Here is an 18,056-nt window from a genome sequence, read left to right on the forward strand (position 1 = left end):
CCTGATTCTTAGTTTAGACTTGCTTTTATGTCTACAGAGGGAAGAATAAATAAGACAGGATTTCAGTATTTGTTAAATGTTGTTCACTGAAGACAAACTATAGTTTCTGTATGGGTCAATGAGGGTTTTTTGTGTCCATGTGGTTCAGTCAAATGAACGTATGAATAACTTGCACACATTATTTTTTGTGGAACCAGCATAGAATTCCTGCTTTTAATTCATTTAGAGAGAATATATTAGAGGATTCTGGCAAAAATGTCTAAGTGGTGTAACCATAAAAACTTTGCACCAAATAATGAAACTTGCTTAAAAACACTAAATTCTCAATAAAACACCATATCAACTAGTTTGGCATGATCTTACATTTTAACTTTTATATTAAATAAAACTAATGGAATACAACAGTTTTAAATATTAAATTTAATCTGGGGAATCATGTCAATTAGGAACCATTTATATTTTGTTTTACATTTTAATACACTGTAGGTGGATGAAATGTTTAATATTTATCACTGTTTTGTGGTTACGCCATTTGACATTTTCAGGAGCATTCAGTTTTACTTTTGGTTTTAAAAAAATGGTGCAAATGTAATTTTCAAATGACATAAAACCAACAAAAAATGTTAATGTACATTTTAACAAACCTGATGCTGCTTTTAAAACAATTTTTAAAGATATTTTTAAATTGCTCATCTTGCTAACCCTTACTTGTTACTGACCCATTTACAGCTTTTATCTTTATATAAAACTCACCTGGTCATTTCAGAGTTTTGGCAGAAAGATACTGTCACTTCTTTCATCCCACTGCAAAAAAGAAAAAAAGTGTCCTCTTGTTTAACAATTGTATAAAAAATGTATCTGCTTGCTGTTTAGTTGGTTTACTTCTACCTAATTGTTATTGAGGGCCAATAGGGTAAGTTTGGACTTCATTTTTTAATGTGACTGAGAAAATATTTTGTATGCAGAAATGCTGACAGTGCTAAATAAGTAGCATGAGGCATACTGTATGTATATTCAACAAACTGCTGTCAGATGAGAGATTGAGAGTAAGAGTAAGAGTGAGAGTGAGAGTGGGTGGGAAATTACCAAACACACACAAGAGAGAGCTGTACGGCTTCTTTGATAAATCATTTAAAATCATTTATCATCATTTATGTGTGTGCACATGTGTGTGTGATCATACTCTGCATAAATACGTTGGATGTTCAAACATGAAGACATCTGCCCTATGAGGAAGTCCACTGCAGCCAGGGAGGTGTTGTTTCGACCCAGCCTGCAGATCACATGCACACACACAAAACTCTTGACCACAAAATCTGCAACATTTTGAGACGCTGTACTGTGGTGAAGGAGCAAAAAAGCACTGACATGAGAAGTAGAAACTTACATGACAGAGACCAGTCGTGGTAGTTTGGTAAAGATATCAGCTATGTGTTTAATCCCGACATCTTTCAGGTTGTTGTCGCTCAGGCTGCAACAAAAAACAAAGCCTATTTTAGCCATTTAGCCATATTATAGACCTGTGTCCAAAAGATTTCAACATTCAATTTGATTTCAGCTACCCCACAAACTTTTAAACATTTCCAAAAGAGCTAAAGAGCTCTACTGTAGCTGCCAGGAAACATGTAAAACATGTGTTAGCTGTAGCAGTGAAATGAAGTTAGATATACTGTATAAATACACTGCAAACATACTTGACTTCAGTGATGTCTGGACATTTTTGTAGAGCAGAAGCCAAACTATCTGCTCCTGTGGCAGTCAGGCTGGCACCACAAAACCTGAAGAAGACAAAGACAAAATAAATTGACATTTATTCTGTAGGAGTTAAAGACACAGTGAAGAAATGTTCCCAAGCTATAATCTTGTGTCCATGTGTCAATTGTTCAAATATATCTTTAATGCCAAATATAGTATGTAAGAATCAGATGGATGTCATATTTAAATCAGTAATAATTAAATAAATAATATATCATAGTGACATCATAAGGGGAGGTGTCTGTTTGTTGTCAGCTTGTAAAAACTTGGTTTTCTTTTCCAAAAGAATGTGGCTGAGGTTGAATTTATTATTTTCTTTATCTCTCTTCTCCCTGATCTAATAATACAGGAGAAGGTGGAGTGTGTGGAGACAAACAGTCCCATATACTGTAGCTCTGTTTCTCTCTACAACCCTGTAACGCACTGTATTTGCCAAGCTATGTCAACATTTTAGTGTTTCAATCAAAAAGAAGGATTTGATTCAAGGCCCTGTTGTAATTGTTCTATTTCCTGACTTTAAAGACGGATGGCTTCTACTGCTGTGCATTCCTCCAGGACGTCAAAGTAACTGATATTCGACTATAGTCTGAGGAAGGTCAACATGTTAAAAACACCACTGTTGTTGAGATAGATCTGAATTAAAGAAATTTAAACACAGACTGAAAGACAGTAAGAGGTAAATACAAGCAAAAATGAAAAACTTACTCTAGTTTTCTCAAGTTTTTGAACTGAGGCAAAGTGGAAGACAGCTTCTTGGCAAACTTGTCACCGTATTTCCGGCTATGAAAACTGAAAAAAAATATATTTTAGAAGAATTCAGTGTGAGATGTTGGGATTTGTCTCAAGAAGAGTTAGTCTACTGGATTTTATCTTCTAATTATTGATGCTGTTGCTGTGTTCATATCACCAATTTAATTTATTGGTGAATCAGTAAAGTTTAATTTTGTAAGTATGTGCATTGTGTTCAGTTATACACAATAAAAACATGATTTATGAAAATGACTAAAAATGGAGATATCTGTTCTTGCAAACTACAGTATCTCTTCATATCCTTTAAAGGGGACAGTTGTCATCCTGCCAGCCTTTTCTTATTACACATGAGTCCAGGCTATTGCATGCCTACTTGTTACAGACACACTGACAGGAACACAGCAGGAGACAAGGAGCTCCAGTTAATTTCACAGTAAGTGGGACAGGTGGCTGAGGAATGCCAAAGACAGAGTAGAAGCTCTTTCCATATTCACAGCCTCAGTGCAACAGCTCTATAAATGTCCAGAGGCTAAACGCAGGTTTTCATATTCATGACAGCTCAACACCATCGATCTCATCATCTCCATCTGTTACAACAGCAGTTTTCAGTCTCAGTCTCAGTCGTTGCCATAAAAATAGTTCTTGGCCTCACTTGGCCTGTGCATCTTGTATCATGCACAACGCAAGTGTGTGCATGTTGTACAGTACATGTTGTGCTTTGGATAGCTGACTGATTCTTAACATATATACTTTATTCCTTGATGTGTTCCAACAGAGAGAAAATCCAATTATAGGTGATTATCATATTATATGTAAATGGAAATAAAATAAACTATGGATGCGTAAGAAGACATTTTTTAGATTCAATTTGATTTTAATTCTGTAGACAAGTGTGTGTTGATGCTATATCGTTTTGCTTGTGTGACTGTTTGTGTCCACCAACCTGAGGTGTCGAATGTACCGACAGCTGGGCAGAACATCTAAGCACTCCAAATCCATTGAGCATGCCCCAAAGTCCAAACCGATGCCATTATCACCCACTGAGTTAGCTACAAAAGCCAGAGCATCGATATCTTTAGGTATCAGCCGGATATTGCGTAGCTCCAGGTTGGTTCTTGTATCCACAACCAGCTTGGCCAGTTGGTGGTCTTGGCTCTCCTGGACACAGTGGCAAAGCTCCAATACCTGGGAAAATGTAACAAGGATACATTTGGAAAGAGACAGAGATAAAAGAGGTCCACAAAAGTCTGTACCGTTAAATGATACTTCTTTTTATCAGGATTCACTTCAGTTCATTTTACCTTTGGTCCAGTCAGGGTGTTGTTTTGACACAGTTTTGTGAGAAGGTTCAGAACAAGGGCTTGCCGTTTTTGGACCCAAGTTTGACCTCCAGTTCCACCAGAAGTCCTGGCTAATTGAACGAGGGTCTGGGTGCAGTGTGAGGACGCTAGACCACATACATACTGGTACAGGGAGTCAGTGAAGACTGTCCTCTGGTCTGACCTGGTCATCCAGCGGGTTTTCAGGCTGAATCTGAGAGAGCAATGAGGAAGTTTTACTTTGATCAAGATTAAGGGACACACCTGCAGTATATTGCTGTATAGAGGAATGTTCTTCAACTCACCAGCCAGCTGAGAATAATACCTCATTATCCCATTTATTAAGGTACTTTTTGATTTACAGAAGCAAACCAGTGACTGACCTCACACACATATCTGATGGGGTTTGGAGTTTGTACGGATGTTGTAAAAAGAGTTGATATCACTCTGCCAAAGAGTATTTTGTTTTTTTACTTTGTGTAGGGTTAGTGTTAGGGTTAGGGCTATTGGACAGCTTGCAGCATAGCTATCGACTGAAAACATGAGTTTAGACAAAGGGGTATGACTTGAAAGTTCTCCAGCCAGAGTTGAACCAGGGATCTTACAGTTATATAGTATGTGTTTCAGCTATAATGACACCAGTAGTAGTACCAAGAAAAAATATGAGGCAGACAGGAACATACAGGCTGTTTATATACAGTAATTCCATCCATGATGTGGAAGAAGGCTATTATTGAGTGACGGTGATCGATTCCAGCTGTACCATGTCTGCCGTGTCATGTCTTGTGCTTATGACCCCTTGAACCTGCATTCCTCTGATTAGACTCTCTGCTTTGTGCCTGCATCGGAGCATTTGCTGCCTCGGTATACGGAAAGAGGTCAGCCATGTTTGGTAGCGTGCTCGACTTACGCAGCTCATCTTACTTACTTGGATAAGTTATTCCTGGCATACAGTGTGAATTTATCCGGTTAAATCCAGTAGCACTCTTTTGCACCTTGTGTCACTATCATGATTATCCGAAATACCTTCACACACTAATGAGTTCAGTAGCATTTTAGCTTGGTGAAATCCAAAAGATTGATAAATATATGGAAGTGGTGTTTTCAAGCTTAGGTTACCTTGCTCTATTTTTGTACCAGTACACACAGTAGTACACTGTGCTTACCTGACCTGATAGTAACTTTACCCATCCGCTTGGTATTTTTGTACACTGCAAAGGTGGTAGGACAGGTCTAAACAGATAGTGTTGCATTCAAATGAGGCAGCACAGGAGAAGGTGTTGGTATTTTGGAAAATGGGAAAATTGGGTACTGTGCATGCTGTACTTCTGAGAACCACACCTGTTTCCAGCTGATAGTTCGCTCCCTCTGTCAACACGCACAGACTTAAGGAATTGCCTAGCAACGCTAATAATACTGTTGTATAATGTAAATAAACATTTGTGGTTAATTGAAATTGTAACTGACTTCGGGACATTTCAACTGCTTTCCTGTCCCATTAGGTTTACTTGAATTTCGTCTCTTACCGCTTCTTGAGCTCTGCGTCGCTAACATCATTACTGGTCATGATTCTGAGTGCAGCCAAAAACTCCTGTACGGTCAGATGGACGAAGCAGTAGGCGTTGAGATCCATCCCGTCTTCCCGTCTGAGCTCCACCTTGCAGGAAGACACAGATGTCCATTATTTATGATGTCACTAACAAGCCTGAGAGTCTAGGGCTGTAATGCTCACTGTAAAGAAAACTTTATAATTATTTTATATTTATATATTACTTTATAATTAATTATTTTAAACAGTCACTATTAATGCTGCTGCTTTCTATCACAAGCTTTTCACTGTCAAACTCCTGTGAAGCTTCTTCATGTGATGCAACTACAAGAAGTGCATTGTCTGATTTTTAAAAAAGGATATGAACTTTATTTAGTATTTACATATGCAAACGATGGATGTGAAAAGGGGAAGCAGCCACATGATTATGTGGAACGGGAAGAGGCTCTAACCACAAGTGATATCCAAGTGTAGCCACAATGATACCCAACACTAATAATTTCATTTTTAAGCAAACACAGTTAAAAATAACACATACACACACGTCCCCCTGACAACCATACCTTCTTCAACAATACCCCTCCCCCTTGATTCAGTAGAAGCCTTGTACACCCACAGATATGTAGAGAACATCACACATACAACCATGTCTAACCTTTGACAGGAGCCCTATCCTGAGTGAAAATTTCAGAACCTCCTGAGGAATGTGTTCTTCCAGAAAGAGGATGTTGCCTTTCTCTAATCCTCTCCAGGCCAGCTGACTCAGCTCAGACAACTCATACTGATACTGCCCCAGGGTGGTCAGCACAGGCACAGTGCTGCACAAAGAGAGAGAAATAAATTAATTCATTTGATTGAATTCGAACACCAGCTGCAGTGGTATACATATATATAATTAAGCATCACGTGAAAGGGAACTGAACTGATCCTCAATAGTGACTTGTGAAGTTACACAAACAGGGTTCTTTAAATAGACGAGAAGTGAACAGTCAAGCTCTCTCAAGTCACCTTGTTAATCAAATTTATTGAAATGTAATGCTATGTGTTTCCGGTAACAGTGTCAAGCGGTGTTAATATGTTAAGAGCTCTAAAGAAGCTTCACCTGTGTGGAAAGCTTGCCGTCTTTGGCTTGACATTTCTCCCTCCTTTCTCACGGTCATGGCTCAGATATGCACCAAGGACAGTGAGGTAGACCTGGGTGAGTGTGCAGGGTATCTGGGGTAGTGTGGGAGGTAGGTTGGGTCTGCCATTTGTTCCGTCCATCATTACGTCTTCGCGCCCTCCTCTTGTTCCTCCTCGAATCTGCACTTGTTTTACCTCCTTCTCCATGACGTCTTTCCTTTCTTCGCTTCCTCTCGCTCCCCCCCTGTCTCCAGATGTAGCTCTTGTCTGTTCCTCTTTACCTTCCAGCAGTAAATACTGCAGACAGATGCAGCAGATGTTGCAGAGGGCAGGGAGGGACGACATGGCAAGGAGGTGTCGATTAGAAAGAAGGAGATCTTTTGCCTGGACTCCAAGAGCTCTGCTTGTTGAGTGACCTTTGCAGTGGAGATATAAATGAGTTAAAGCCCACAGACACATAAAGTAGACCCACACAGGTGTTTTCACTTACTTAGGCTGATAACACCTCTTCTCATGAACTCTCCTCTTCCTGTTGTGTCTGTTCAGTTCTTTTTACTGCATTAAGTTTAGTGATCTAATGTAATTTCCAGCCAAGAAAACACTTGTGTAAGTGTCAATTTCGAAACTGCTTTATATGAGTTTAACCTGCGCCAAAGGATCCTAGCTTTTTGGTTTTCTTTTGTTTTGCAATTTATTCTAAAAATACATGATAGAGCATTTATGGGTCAGTGACAAATAAGGGTTGGCAAGTTGAGCAATTCAAAAATATCTTAAAAAATAGTCTTAAAACTTATCGTCTTAGATTTTGGATATTGTAATATTGTGATCTGGTTTAAGTCTTTTCCTGGTTTTAAAGGCTAATAATAGTCATCACTACAATATTGTTGCACTACTATATTGAGGTATTTAGTCATAAATACTGTGACATTTGATTTTGTCCATATCACCCAGAACTCAGAACACATTTTAAAGCAAAGTATTTCAAGCATTAACCTATTTCTACAGTTTGTGTACTATATTTTTCTGCCACAAAGGAAATAAATTCATGAGTGCAAATGAGTCACAACTGCACCTTCTTCTACCTTGACTACAGACCATCAGCTGTCAAGCAGCCAATACTGCTATCCCAGATGATAAGGAGCTCAAAAACCACAACTGAAAAATGCTGCCAACTGGTGTAAAATCATTTTGACCACTTCCATTTGCCTTACACGTGAGGATGTGTGTTTTTGGCTGATAAGATACAGTAAGCTAAAGAAGCAAAAGAAATTGAAATATATTTTAATAAAATAACAAATATTGTTATATAAGTATAAAAGTATGCAAGTCTTCACCTTTTACAAGGAAGTTGCCCACATACTCCTTGATCTGGTGCTGGTCCCACCCCACCAGCTGCCCCACTTTATCTGATATTCCTTCCAAATCGATGACGTCTCGTGAGCGACAGGTGACCACCACAGTGCACCCTGGGAGAAGCTGACGATTTAACAACCCTGAGATGAGGTCTGCGACAGGAAGAGGTGTGTACGGGTCCAACGGTTCCCTTTGCACCTCTTGTTTTGCAACCTTGCTGTGAAACTCATCATATCCATCCAGCACCCAGCAGCTTTGCTCTGGATTAGAAAGGAGGTAATCCAAAATGGCTCGCTGTTCAAACAAATTAAAGAGTAGGAAGGACAATGTATTAGTTCACCAAAATAAATTACAGGTGTTTAAACACAGTGTACTGGTTGTAATATAAAACATGTAAATTTAATCTAATATTAAATTCTAACCTAATATTTAGATTTAACAGCAGAACTCATATTAACACTAGAAAACTTTATCAATAAAACATTGATAAGACTTTAGAGCAATCTTAACACACTTTATCTCAGTACAGAAGTGATATAAAGGCTTAAATGTTATCAGCTAATGTTACAGCAGAAAAGTCAGACATTTGTAAGGCTGCAGATCTCTTATTGCCACTTGCGTACCTTTTCCTCATGGCCCCAATTGGGAGGGAGGTAGAGATGGAAGAGTAAGTCGGACAGGGAGAGAGGGCGTGACAGTAAGTTGAGCTGACGAAACTCTAGCAGGACAAACAGGTATGATGTTGGAATAAAGCCCTGGGTGATAAGAGAAAGATTGAAACAAGAGATAGAGAGAGTAAAAAATTACAAATTGAACCAGTATATGTTAGGTTAGGTCAATAAAGTTTTGTTATTAGGCAAATCACAGCTCTGAAAAAACAAATGTTCAAATGTGTTGTAAAACCAACAGACGTTACTTACTTTGACCCTGGCTCTGCTGGCTGATGCACACTGTCATTGTGGTCATTAATCATCAATGATCATTTAGCTTTATTTGTTTGTGTTTTCTTCATAAAGTAAACATTCAACTATTTAATGATGAGGAACAAAAAGGGGAACTTACAAGGCGTCGTGCCCACTGCTGTCCTAAACAAGATGTGAGCAGAGTTTTTCCTGATCCGGCCTGGCCCACGAGAACTGTCACCTTTCCTGCACATCCTTGGAGGAAGGTCTCCAATGTCACTCGAGACTCCAGAGATCCATAATCCAAATCAGGCTCTGAGTCAGGTGAAACATGTGGACAGGACACTTTAATTTCTACTTAAGTTTTTAATGTCAGCATGACCAAGCCACTCACATTAAGGTGAGTTATTTTCTAGGTGAGATGTTTTCTTCCATTTTCACTCCTTTAATGTCAGTTTTTATTCATCTGCATCTAAGACATTTGCGTATATTTCTATATATTTCCTGCATTTAAAATAGAGAAAATTCACTTATTATAGGTTTGGTAGATTTTTGCTGTAATAAGGGGAGTTGATGCTCACCCGGCGTTCTGCCCCCTCTATCTGCTGACCCAGGGGTTTGGTCTGGTTTCTCCCTGCTTCTGCTGGCTGTTCTCAGGCTGATCCACACATTCTCCAGCTGGACATCCTGTACCAGGTGCTCTGTCAGTCGCTTCCACCTCCCCAGCAGCATACTTATGACTGCAGCAATGCACTGTTCCCAGTAATCTGTGGGTATATCAGTATATTCATTATGGAGAAAACTTCCTCTTGTGGAAGTGTAAAGTCACAATGCACAAATATACAGAGTCAGACGATACAGTACTTACTTGCAGTTTCAAAAGACTAATTCCTACATGTATTTGCTGACATATACAAAATTAGCTCTGGACATAGAAATACAATATTTATTTAAAAAAGTACAAGAAACAGTTGAGTCCAAATGCTGAAAGTTCCCAATGAGTATTCCCACAATTCTGATTTTGCACACTACTCTTCCACAGAGTAAAGTTGTTCAATTATGGGGTTTTTTGCTTAAAAAAAAAAAAAAAAGTAAACATAACTGAACAACTTATTCACACCCTCATTTTCTCCCATCTGAACTACTGTTATTCTTTATATACATGTTTGAATGATGCAGTAGCAGTGTCCTCACATCACTGTTGTCCTGGCTGAATTACACTAGCTCCCCATCCGTCACAGAATCCAACTTAAAACTTAATGAATAACTTTCAAATCCGTACATGGTCTGGCTCCACTTTACATCTCTAAACTCCTCACACCTTATCCTGCACCAAGATCCCCGAGATCTGAAAATTAGTTGTTGTTACAGGTTTCAAGATCCAGGCTTAAAACTATAACCATGCTTTTACTGTTGTAAGCCCAACGCTGTGAAACAAACTCCCACTCAGTATCAGGTCAGCTGAGTCAGCACCTTTTTTTCAAGCTTTTAAAAACTGACTTGTACAGACAGGCATTTCTGTAATATTGTATAAATGCTCCTTTTTTATTGTTTAATGTTTCATCTATTTATGCTTGATTATTGTTTTTATTGTGTTCTTTTCTGTATGTTATCCTGTTAATATTGTATTGTGTGAAGCACCTTGTAACTTCAGTTTTGAAAGCTCCTTTAGAAATAAAGTTTATTATTAAATAAAGTCTCATAAACTCTTGTTTTCAGTTCCAGACATCAGAACAGGGGTTACCATAGTAATATGATATTCAATAAAAAGAACCTCAACCCTTAAACAGGCAGGAGTGGAAAATGAGATGTAAAAAACATAATTTGATGTTACTCGTTATTTCATTTACACCTAAAGTAAAATATTTCCACACACATTTTTAATATATTTTTGATTTTATGAGTTGTATCTCCACCAGGATACGTTGCCCCTATTAATGTATACAAAGATCATAACGGTAAAAATAACTGAATGTTTTATTTAATAAAGAGAAATTATATATTCTTGCTTTCTCTGGTCATTCATATCACACATACTAGTTTCTAAACTTGATTTGTATCATTTTCTATCAAAGTAAAGCTTCAATTCTACCAATTTAAGGCACATACAATTAAACACCCACCTCGACTAATGATGCTTGTAAAGTGTGTATGTCCTGCTGCACGTTGCCTGTGTAATGTTAAGATGCTTGCTTTACTACTATAGTTAAAACATCACTGTGGAATGAATACAACACATAACATTTTACTGCCTGCCTATACAAACTCAGTTTTATGGTCCCACGTTGATGTTGGTGGCGAGCAACAGCTGCGCGTGTCCAGAGAAAAAACGCTGCGTGCGCGTTTTTTCCCGCCGTTTGTTGTACGACAGACTAGAATCGCCCCTTTGATTCTTATGATTTAACTGTTTGCTCTTACTAGGCGGTGGGGGTTTAGACGTACAGGGTTAAACTTTAGGTTTCAGGTGATGCTGTGTGCAGACCGCAACAAAACGACCGCTGTCATGTTTTGTGGAAACTGCGGTGGCCAATCACAGCCGCAGACTAGACCGCTGAGCGCACTAACGACAGGGAGAGAGTGAATGAAGAGAGGAGGGAGGTGGTTGCAAGAAAGCATGTGAATCAGATCAATAATTATTTTCTGATAGTTTCACAGTTTTAAAACACACACATACACACACACACACACACACACACACACACACACATCTCCACACAGCTCCGCTCAACCCTGCACAGCTCCGCCACACCGCCCGACAGCTGGTTTGAACACGGCCTTATAGACTCCTCTCTATTTGGATTGATATTGTTCGTCATCACGAGCATCAAACGGAGGATCCCAGAAATATATCTATTTAATATCTAATATATGATACGTTGTCTGATAAGGTGAGGCAGTGTCGACACCAGCGCTTCTGTAAAAACTTTAGATTTTCAACTAAGCGCTCAGAGCGTCTGCACGGAAAAAAGAAAGAAAAGGAAAAAAAAGCCGCTATGAAATATGCATGTGAGTCTAAATGTGACTTTAACATATATCTGAAATGGATTCAATGTTTCAACATAGTATCCAGTCATTCTAATAAAAGTAAAGGCAGGTGACAATTTAAAGGAAAAACTAGCACACCTCTGTGTTTTATATTTATTTATGTTTTGTATTATCATTATCATTATTATTATGATGATTATTATTATTATGTATTAGGCTATAACTAAAATTACAAACAGTGTTTTAAACTTGTTTCTTGATTGTAGGCTGCCAACTCACACCTGGCAGAGACAACAGGGGAAAATTAGCTTAATTCTGGCATATTTACAGAAATGTTTATTAATATGCAGTGTCCCTGACAATTTAACTAAAATAAATAAATGAAATATAAAATAGAGTGAGGGGGGATCTGGTGGCTGCTATGCTGCAGGTGCACTGTTCTGGCATGCTTTGGGTCCACTTGAGAGAAAGTTAAACTAATATTAAATCTACAAAAATAAAAAATAAATTGTAATAGAAAGAGCAATGAATGACCTTGTGTGTCATTCAATTTACTCATTCAATGGTTTTATTGCTTCTCAGAAAGTAAGGAATTTATTTTGTTTTACTGCAGTGCCAATTTTATTGCAATTGCCAAAGAGACAAATTGGCAACAAGGCAGCCTCAGCCACACCGTGCCCAGTTGTTCTAATAAACCCTCGGACTTTAACCACCGAATGGCTATTTGCAAGGTTAGTTTGTGAGTGTGAATGTGTCTGCAATCTATAATGGTTAATTGTCCTCAGTACCAATCCGTGGGCGTTTGATGAACAGCTGCTCTGCAGGAGGCGATGGCAGCTTCTCTTCTGTTACACTGCAGCTGGAAATTTCACATCCATCTACAGGAAAAACACATACAAAACACATCTGTACTGTAAATACTGAGGATGTGAAACACACATTAATGCAATGCAGGAATTGTGAATATTTATAGAATGACAACCCTTCACTTTTAGTTTCTAAATCATAAGATTAAGGCAAGGAATCAATGGGGATTACCGAAGTGAAACGGAAGAGAAACAGCAGAAAAATTGTGACATCTAAATCGGACTGTTGCAAGACAGACTGCTGTGTGGAGATCACTGTTACCTTTCAGTTTCACTTTTCCACTTTTATTCACTATAAACTAAGAAGAAACACAAATGCCAAGTAAAGAGACACACTTTTCAGCTCAAATCTGATCATTTGGTCTTGGTTCTAGCGTTTTGGAGGAAAAACCAAGAAAAACCAAAAAAAAAAGAAGCTGCAACTTCATCTTAACAGTGTATTTAATTGTGCTCATGTTTTTCAGATGAGCCACATTTTATTTTAGGAGCTGTATTGAGTGTGTTGCATAATGCAAATACTAACACCAAAGCAACACAAAGTCCATGATAACTGAGTGTGTGGCGGATCAAAAAGTGCACTGAAGAAATGTTGCCTGTTTATACCGCTGGATGTAAAGAAAGATGGTTCTGAAAGTCTGTAAATAAAGCATAAAACTAAAGGAACATACTCTTACACAAACACAATGCACAGTCAGCTCACACCTGTATAATTTTCACACTCGTACTGACGGACACAGACAAACAAATGTGAACTACCTGAGTGTTTCAGAGACACTGGTTCTGTTGGTGGAGACTGCGTGTCATCGCCTGGACAGACAAACACGTTGACATACTGTTAGCCAGGCCAGCAAATGAAAATATAAAAATATACAATCACTGATGAATCAGAAAAATGTTGTGTTGATATGCATGTTATGATCAGAGACTGCAGGAGGAAACACTGGCATTACCACATACACTGTTTATGCCAAATTTAGCAATAAGCCACACCAGAATGAGGCAACATTTATGGTAAGTGTTCTACTTAAGTTACAGTTTAATAAGGGGCATGCTGCCATCAAAAGATATTAAACAGTAGAAGATTAACCACCTGTGATAAAACCATGATAGAAAACAAAAGATCACCTTATCTAGCTTAAATGAGCGAGCATGCAGAAAAATAATAATAATAATAATAAATGTTTCAAAGAGGATGAACCAATTTGTTCTGTTTTAAGTGGTTTTAACAGACTTTTTTTTTTTTGATTGGGCTCAAATTTAGTTTATAGTGAGACTGTCATGACGTGTGGAGCAGATGGACCTAAAATGCAGGACAGGGCAGGCACCAGGACCACTCAGCAATAGGACAAAAGAAATCCAAACTGAACTAGAGAGGTGGACGGAGACGCTCGATACAGGAAAGCAGAAAAGAAGCTGGGGTTGACTTGGCATGCATAAACACAGGAAGTAGTCGAAGGTTGATAAAGAAACATGCGGGGCAGATGTGTAGATAGGCAAAAGAAAGAAAGGAAAACACACAGCAGAAATGCCAAACCCCAAAAAACAAATAAGCATATAATAAACCATCCAAGAATATACATGAATATAAACTTAAGAACACAACACTATGAGCTATATAATCATACAAGACATTCCTTTAAAGACAGAGTCCAAATCATATGAGCATATGATCCAAACCACTGAACGACAGATGTGCAACAAAAGAACAAAAATATAAAGAGTCCATAAACCACGTGTTAGCTTCTGGCCACACCTTAATCAGGCAGCAAAAGAGGGTGTTTTCTTTAAGCTTTCATAAACGAAAGTAAAATAAATAAAGAAAGAAAAGTCCCCACAGTACCAAGCCATCTTTGCCCTGCTACATGCCCTGTGAGGTTTTTTGTTAAATTCCCCTTACCATGCATACAACGACCATGTAGACTCTCCTTAAGACACTAAACTATCACCTCTCCCAAACAGTGAGCTACATGTCTGTGACTCATACATTACATATGTGTATGAAACTTAATACCTACTGGAATTGACTTTTGTGGTGTGGTTTTTGACTGCATGTGTGTAGGCCACCCAGCTGCTAAAAGTGAGCCATGGACTGCACATGATTGGGCATGTTGTCAGACAGCAAACAGTTGAAAGACTATATAAACCTTTTAGCTGAGGACTTGCATGCCTTGCCAACATTTCATCTCATACTCACTGGTTGCATATCCTGCCACTGACATGAGCCGTGACTCCAGATGCATGGGGATGTTCTCGCATAACAAACACACACTCTGAAGAAAGCGGCGGCAATGTGCAGCGCTGGCACTCTTGAAGTAGTCCAACATGGCTGCTGCTGCTGCAGAGCTAGAGAGGAGCAGCTGGTCGATGGTCAACCCAGCACCACCGGGCATCATTTGACATAACTCCATTATGACTGCTGGTGACTGACGGCTAAGGATCTGATGGAGCTCTGAGGATTCTTGAGCCAAGACGAAGTTTACATCTTCCTCATTAGGGCCAAACTCCACATCCATGATCAGACTCCATCAGCTGGGACACAAAAGAAGAAAACATGAACAAAAGCACACGTGCATATAGTGTATAACTTCACACACAATCTCACACTTGAAACACAACTTTAACTGATGACTGAACTACAACAAAACAAAGTAGTGGACTCATGCATTCTTTTGCAGGAGCTGATGCTGCTCTTTTATTCATGCACAGTACTCATTTTTAATGAAACCTCATTTACATCTTTTATTTTGCCACACATTCACTTTCATTCAAAATAGCACCCTAAAAAGTTGGGGTTTTTTCCCCTAAATACCTGCTCTGGTTGAGGTTGGCTCCCCCAAGATGTTATAAATATATAGCTTAATTCAATTTCCACTGTGCTTTTTTGGCTTTTGGTTTATATTTTGTTCAATAAATACTTCTGAAAGATTGTGTAAACACAATCTTAAAACTAAGTTTAAACGTCACTTATGTGAGTTAACAATAAGAAACAGACAGCTAATAGACAGTTATACTGATGTCGATATTCATGACGAATTTATAATCTAGCAGCATTATTTCTTATGCGTGTTTTATATATTGCAAGCTAAGCTTTTTTTACGCGTTTAAACTAATCAAGACATCAAGCTTCTTATACATAAATAGATATATAAAAGATATCTATAAATAGATTACGCAGAGCAAAAAGTGAGTTTTTTTCCCCCTTGCTGTCTTCCAGTCTGTCCTTACTTAACACCCGAGGTCATTTAAGGTAACACGTCGCAGTCTGCTGAGTCCTTTTTCTCTGCAGTGCCACAAATATAGGTTTTTAGACATCCTTACAGTTCTTAATGAGTAAAGTGTAAGCTATGACTGAGAAATAATGCAAAAACTCACCGATAAATGTTGTCGTAGACCGCATCTCTCTGCAGCCAGTATGTCTTTTATTATAAAACGAAACTCAGCAGCACAGGGAGTTAGGTTTTAGTTTCGCTTTTGCACTGTCGCAGATACAGACTAGAAGTAGGCTGTGAAGATAGATGTAGATAGTGCGCCTCATTATACTAACAATTATCTACACAGTTAACACATTATTTCAATGAGAAGCATATTAACATTCTGGCAATGACTAAAGCTACACATATGAACTCCCCCCATGCAAAGCCAAAGTGCCTCATGTTTTGATGAAGAGTCCTCTCAGGATCTACGCAGTTATACCTTAACCAGCCATATTAATACTTGCTTGTGACTATTTCTAGCGGTCTGACATTACAGTGAGGGATGGCCAGATATCACTATGGTCACCTAGTGCCTGTTTTAATCACGCATAACTTTCTTTATTTGATTAAAAAGAGATGGGAAAGCAAAATGGTCTTTTAGCACACCTGGCCATCCTTATGGTAGGAAATTTTATTTTGATTTTAGTATGGCAGGAAAAGTAGGGGAGAACAGGGTTGGTTGTCACACGCATCAGATCTCGGTCTCTAGATGACGCTGTCAAAAAGTGTACTGAAAGTTTCAGAATTTAGGTGAGATGTTACTTAAAACTACTTGATATTAAGGTTTAGTGACGTTTAGTGTTTTGCATGTGAAAATACAAACATCCAACTCTTCAGTGGTTCTCTTCTAGGCTTTCTACACAATGAGTTTATAATAAAACAATCATTACCATTAAAAAGTATGAAGAGAGAGCAATAGTTACGTAGGTTTTTTCTTTGCTACTCCAAAACATGTGGTTGTTACTGTAGCTCCCAGTTGGGGATGATTGTCACATTCTCTTCAGGATTGGTTTTCACATGTTGGCGTATACGTATAGCCTATGGTGAGATATATCTAGTTCTTTCTCTTTTTTAAGATAGCAAAATGAGCAGAAACTTTCTCAGGAAGACAAACAAGAGAGCCAGACTCCTCCAGATGTAAATCTCAGGACAGTCAGAGAGATTCAAATGCACAATATTGTTATATCAGGACAAAACATGCACTTATAGAAATGATTTTTCCTGATTATGTTCTCTTTTCCTTTTCTTTTTTCCTTTATTTATTTCGGTCACATGAACTCATGTAGGCTGAAGCATATGCTTATAGCACCTACCCTTCTTTCATTAATTGTTAATAGTTTCCAATGTGTATAATAAACCCAAACACCCACAACAATAGGCTATATATATAATGCGCACACAACAATACAGTGAAAATAGACAATCTTGGTGTAGGAGATGTGCAGGAGATGTGTTAGGTTGTTGTATTTCAATGAAACTAAACCTTTTAAATGATTCGTTTTGATTTTCCCCCATTACAATTACACAAGGACAACCAACCCCATAGTGTGTGACTACCAAACCCACGATGGGGATGGTTGGCAGCCCATATCTTTGAACAGAATCAGCTAAAGGAGAGTAAGACCACTCTATTCCTACCTGATACTTTAGGCTTTCATTACAAATTAAAAGGAAATCTGTTTAGTATTATGTGGAATTCAAAGAAAAGTAAAAGTGTGACAACAAACCCCATTCTCCCCCCCAGTGGTGTAAAATAACAAAAATAATGAAAGTGTGCCTGCTGGCCAGCATGCATATTACAGCACACCTTAATGGAACATTATTCATGATAATAGTTACTCCTGTGTTTGACAATTCAAATTGTCAGCCATGTGAAACGCTTCAAGACAATATCAAGAATTTGAATTTACAGTAAAAGCCTCAATGATGTGTTTCCACTCAGAACTGTTGTGGTAATGGAACACCATAAATGAACTCTTGTACTCAAAGCTGGTTTGTAAGTATTCTCAGAGAAGATGCCCCATCTATCTGTTCATTCCTTCCCTACCCTGGGCGAGTAGCAGTCCCTTTTATGCTCTTTTTATGAACACTTATAGACCATACTATGATTGGCCAAAACCACAAGGACTGAAATTTCCTCTCTCTATTTGGTAACCTAGCCAGCTGACCAGCTTTTTTACAGTAACTTCAACAACAACTGC

General features: G+C 38.4%; 1 protein-coding gene across 1 annotated transcript in view; it reads right to left on the reverse strand.

The window, feature by feature from the left end:
- The window catches only part of nlrc5 (NLR family, CARD domain containing 5), a 39,505-nt gene extending 23,489 nt beyond the window's left edge, over nucleotides 1-16,016 (reverse strand). Inside the window, exons 1-19 of the mRNA XM_053319018.1 lie at nucleotides 15,974-16,016; nucleotides 14,796-15,130; nucleotides 13,358-13,408; nucleotides 12,524-12,613; nucleotides 9,332-9,517; nucleotides 8,911-9,065; nucleotides 8,472-8,603; nucleotides 7,830-8,142; nucleotides 6,476-6,911; nucleotides 6,029-6,191; nucleotides 5,351-5,481; nucleotides 3,807-4,038; nucleotides 3,449-3,690; nucleotides 2,461-2,544; nucleotides 1,695-1,778; nucleotides 1,388-1,471; nucleotides 1,184-1,273; nucleotides 754-804; nucleotides 2-31 (exon numbers count right to left, since the gene is read on the reverse strand). Coding sequence (XP_053174993.1) covers nucleotides 2-31; nucleotides 754-804; nucleotides 1,184-1,273; nucleotides 1,388-1,471; nucleotides 1,695-1,778; nucleotides 2,461-2,544; nucleotides 3,449-3,690; nucleotides 3,807-4,038; nucleotides 5,351-5,481; nucleotides 6,029-6,191; nucleotides 6,476-6,911; nucleotides 7,830-8,142; nucleotides 8,472-8,603; nucleotides 8,911-9,065; nucleotides 9,332-9,517; nucleotides 12,524-12,613; nucleotides 13,358-13,408; nucleotides 14,796-15,114 — 2,873 coding nt within the window. The 5' untranslated portion in view covers nucleotides 15,115-15,130; nucleotides 15,974-16,016. The remainder of the gene's footprint in view (nucleotide 1; nucleotides 32-753; nucleotides 805-1,183; nucleotides 1,274-1,387; nucleotides 1,472-1,694; nucleotides 1,779-2,460; nucleotides 2,545-3,448; nucleotides 3,691-3,806; nucleotides 4,039-5,350; nucleotides 5,482-6,028; nucleotides 6,192-6,475; nucleotides 6,912-7,829; nucleotides 8,143-8,471; nucleotides 8,604-8,910; nucleotides 9,066-9,331; nucleotides 9,518-12,523; nucleotides 12,614-13,357; nucleotides 13,409-14,795; nucleotides 15,131-15,973) is intronic.
- Nucleotides 16,017-18,056: the final 2,040 nt, after the last annotated feature.

Source organism: Scomber japonicus, chromosome 5, assembly GCF_027409825.1.
Source record: "Scomber japonicus isolate fScoJap1 chromosome 5, fScoJap1.pri, whole genome shotgun sequence".
Classification (NCBI taxonomy): domain Eukaryota; kingdom Metazoa; phylum Chordata; class Actinopteri; order Scombriformes; family Scombridae; genus Scomber; species Scomber japonicus.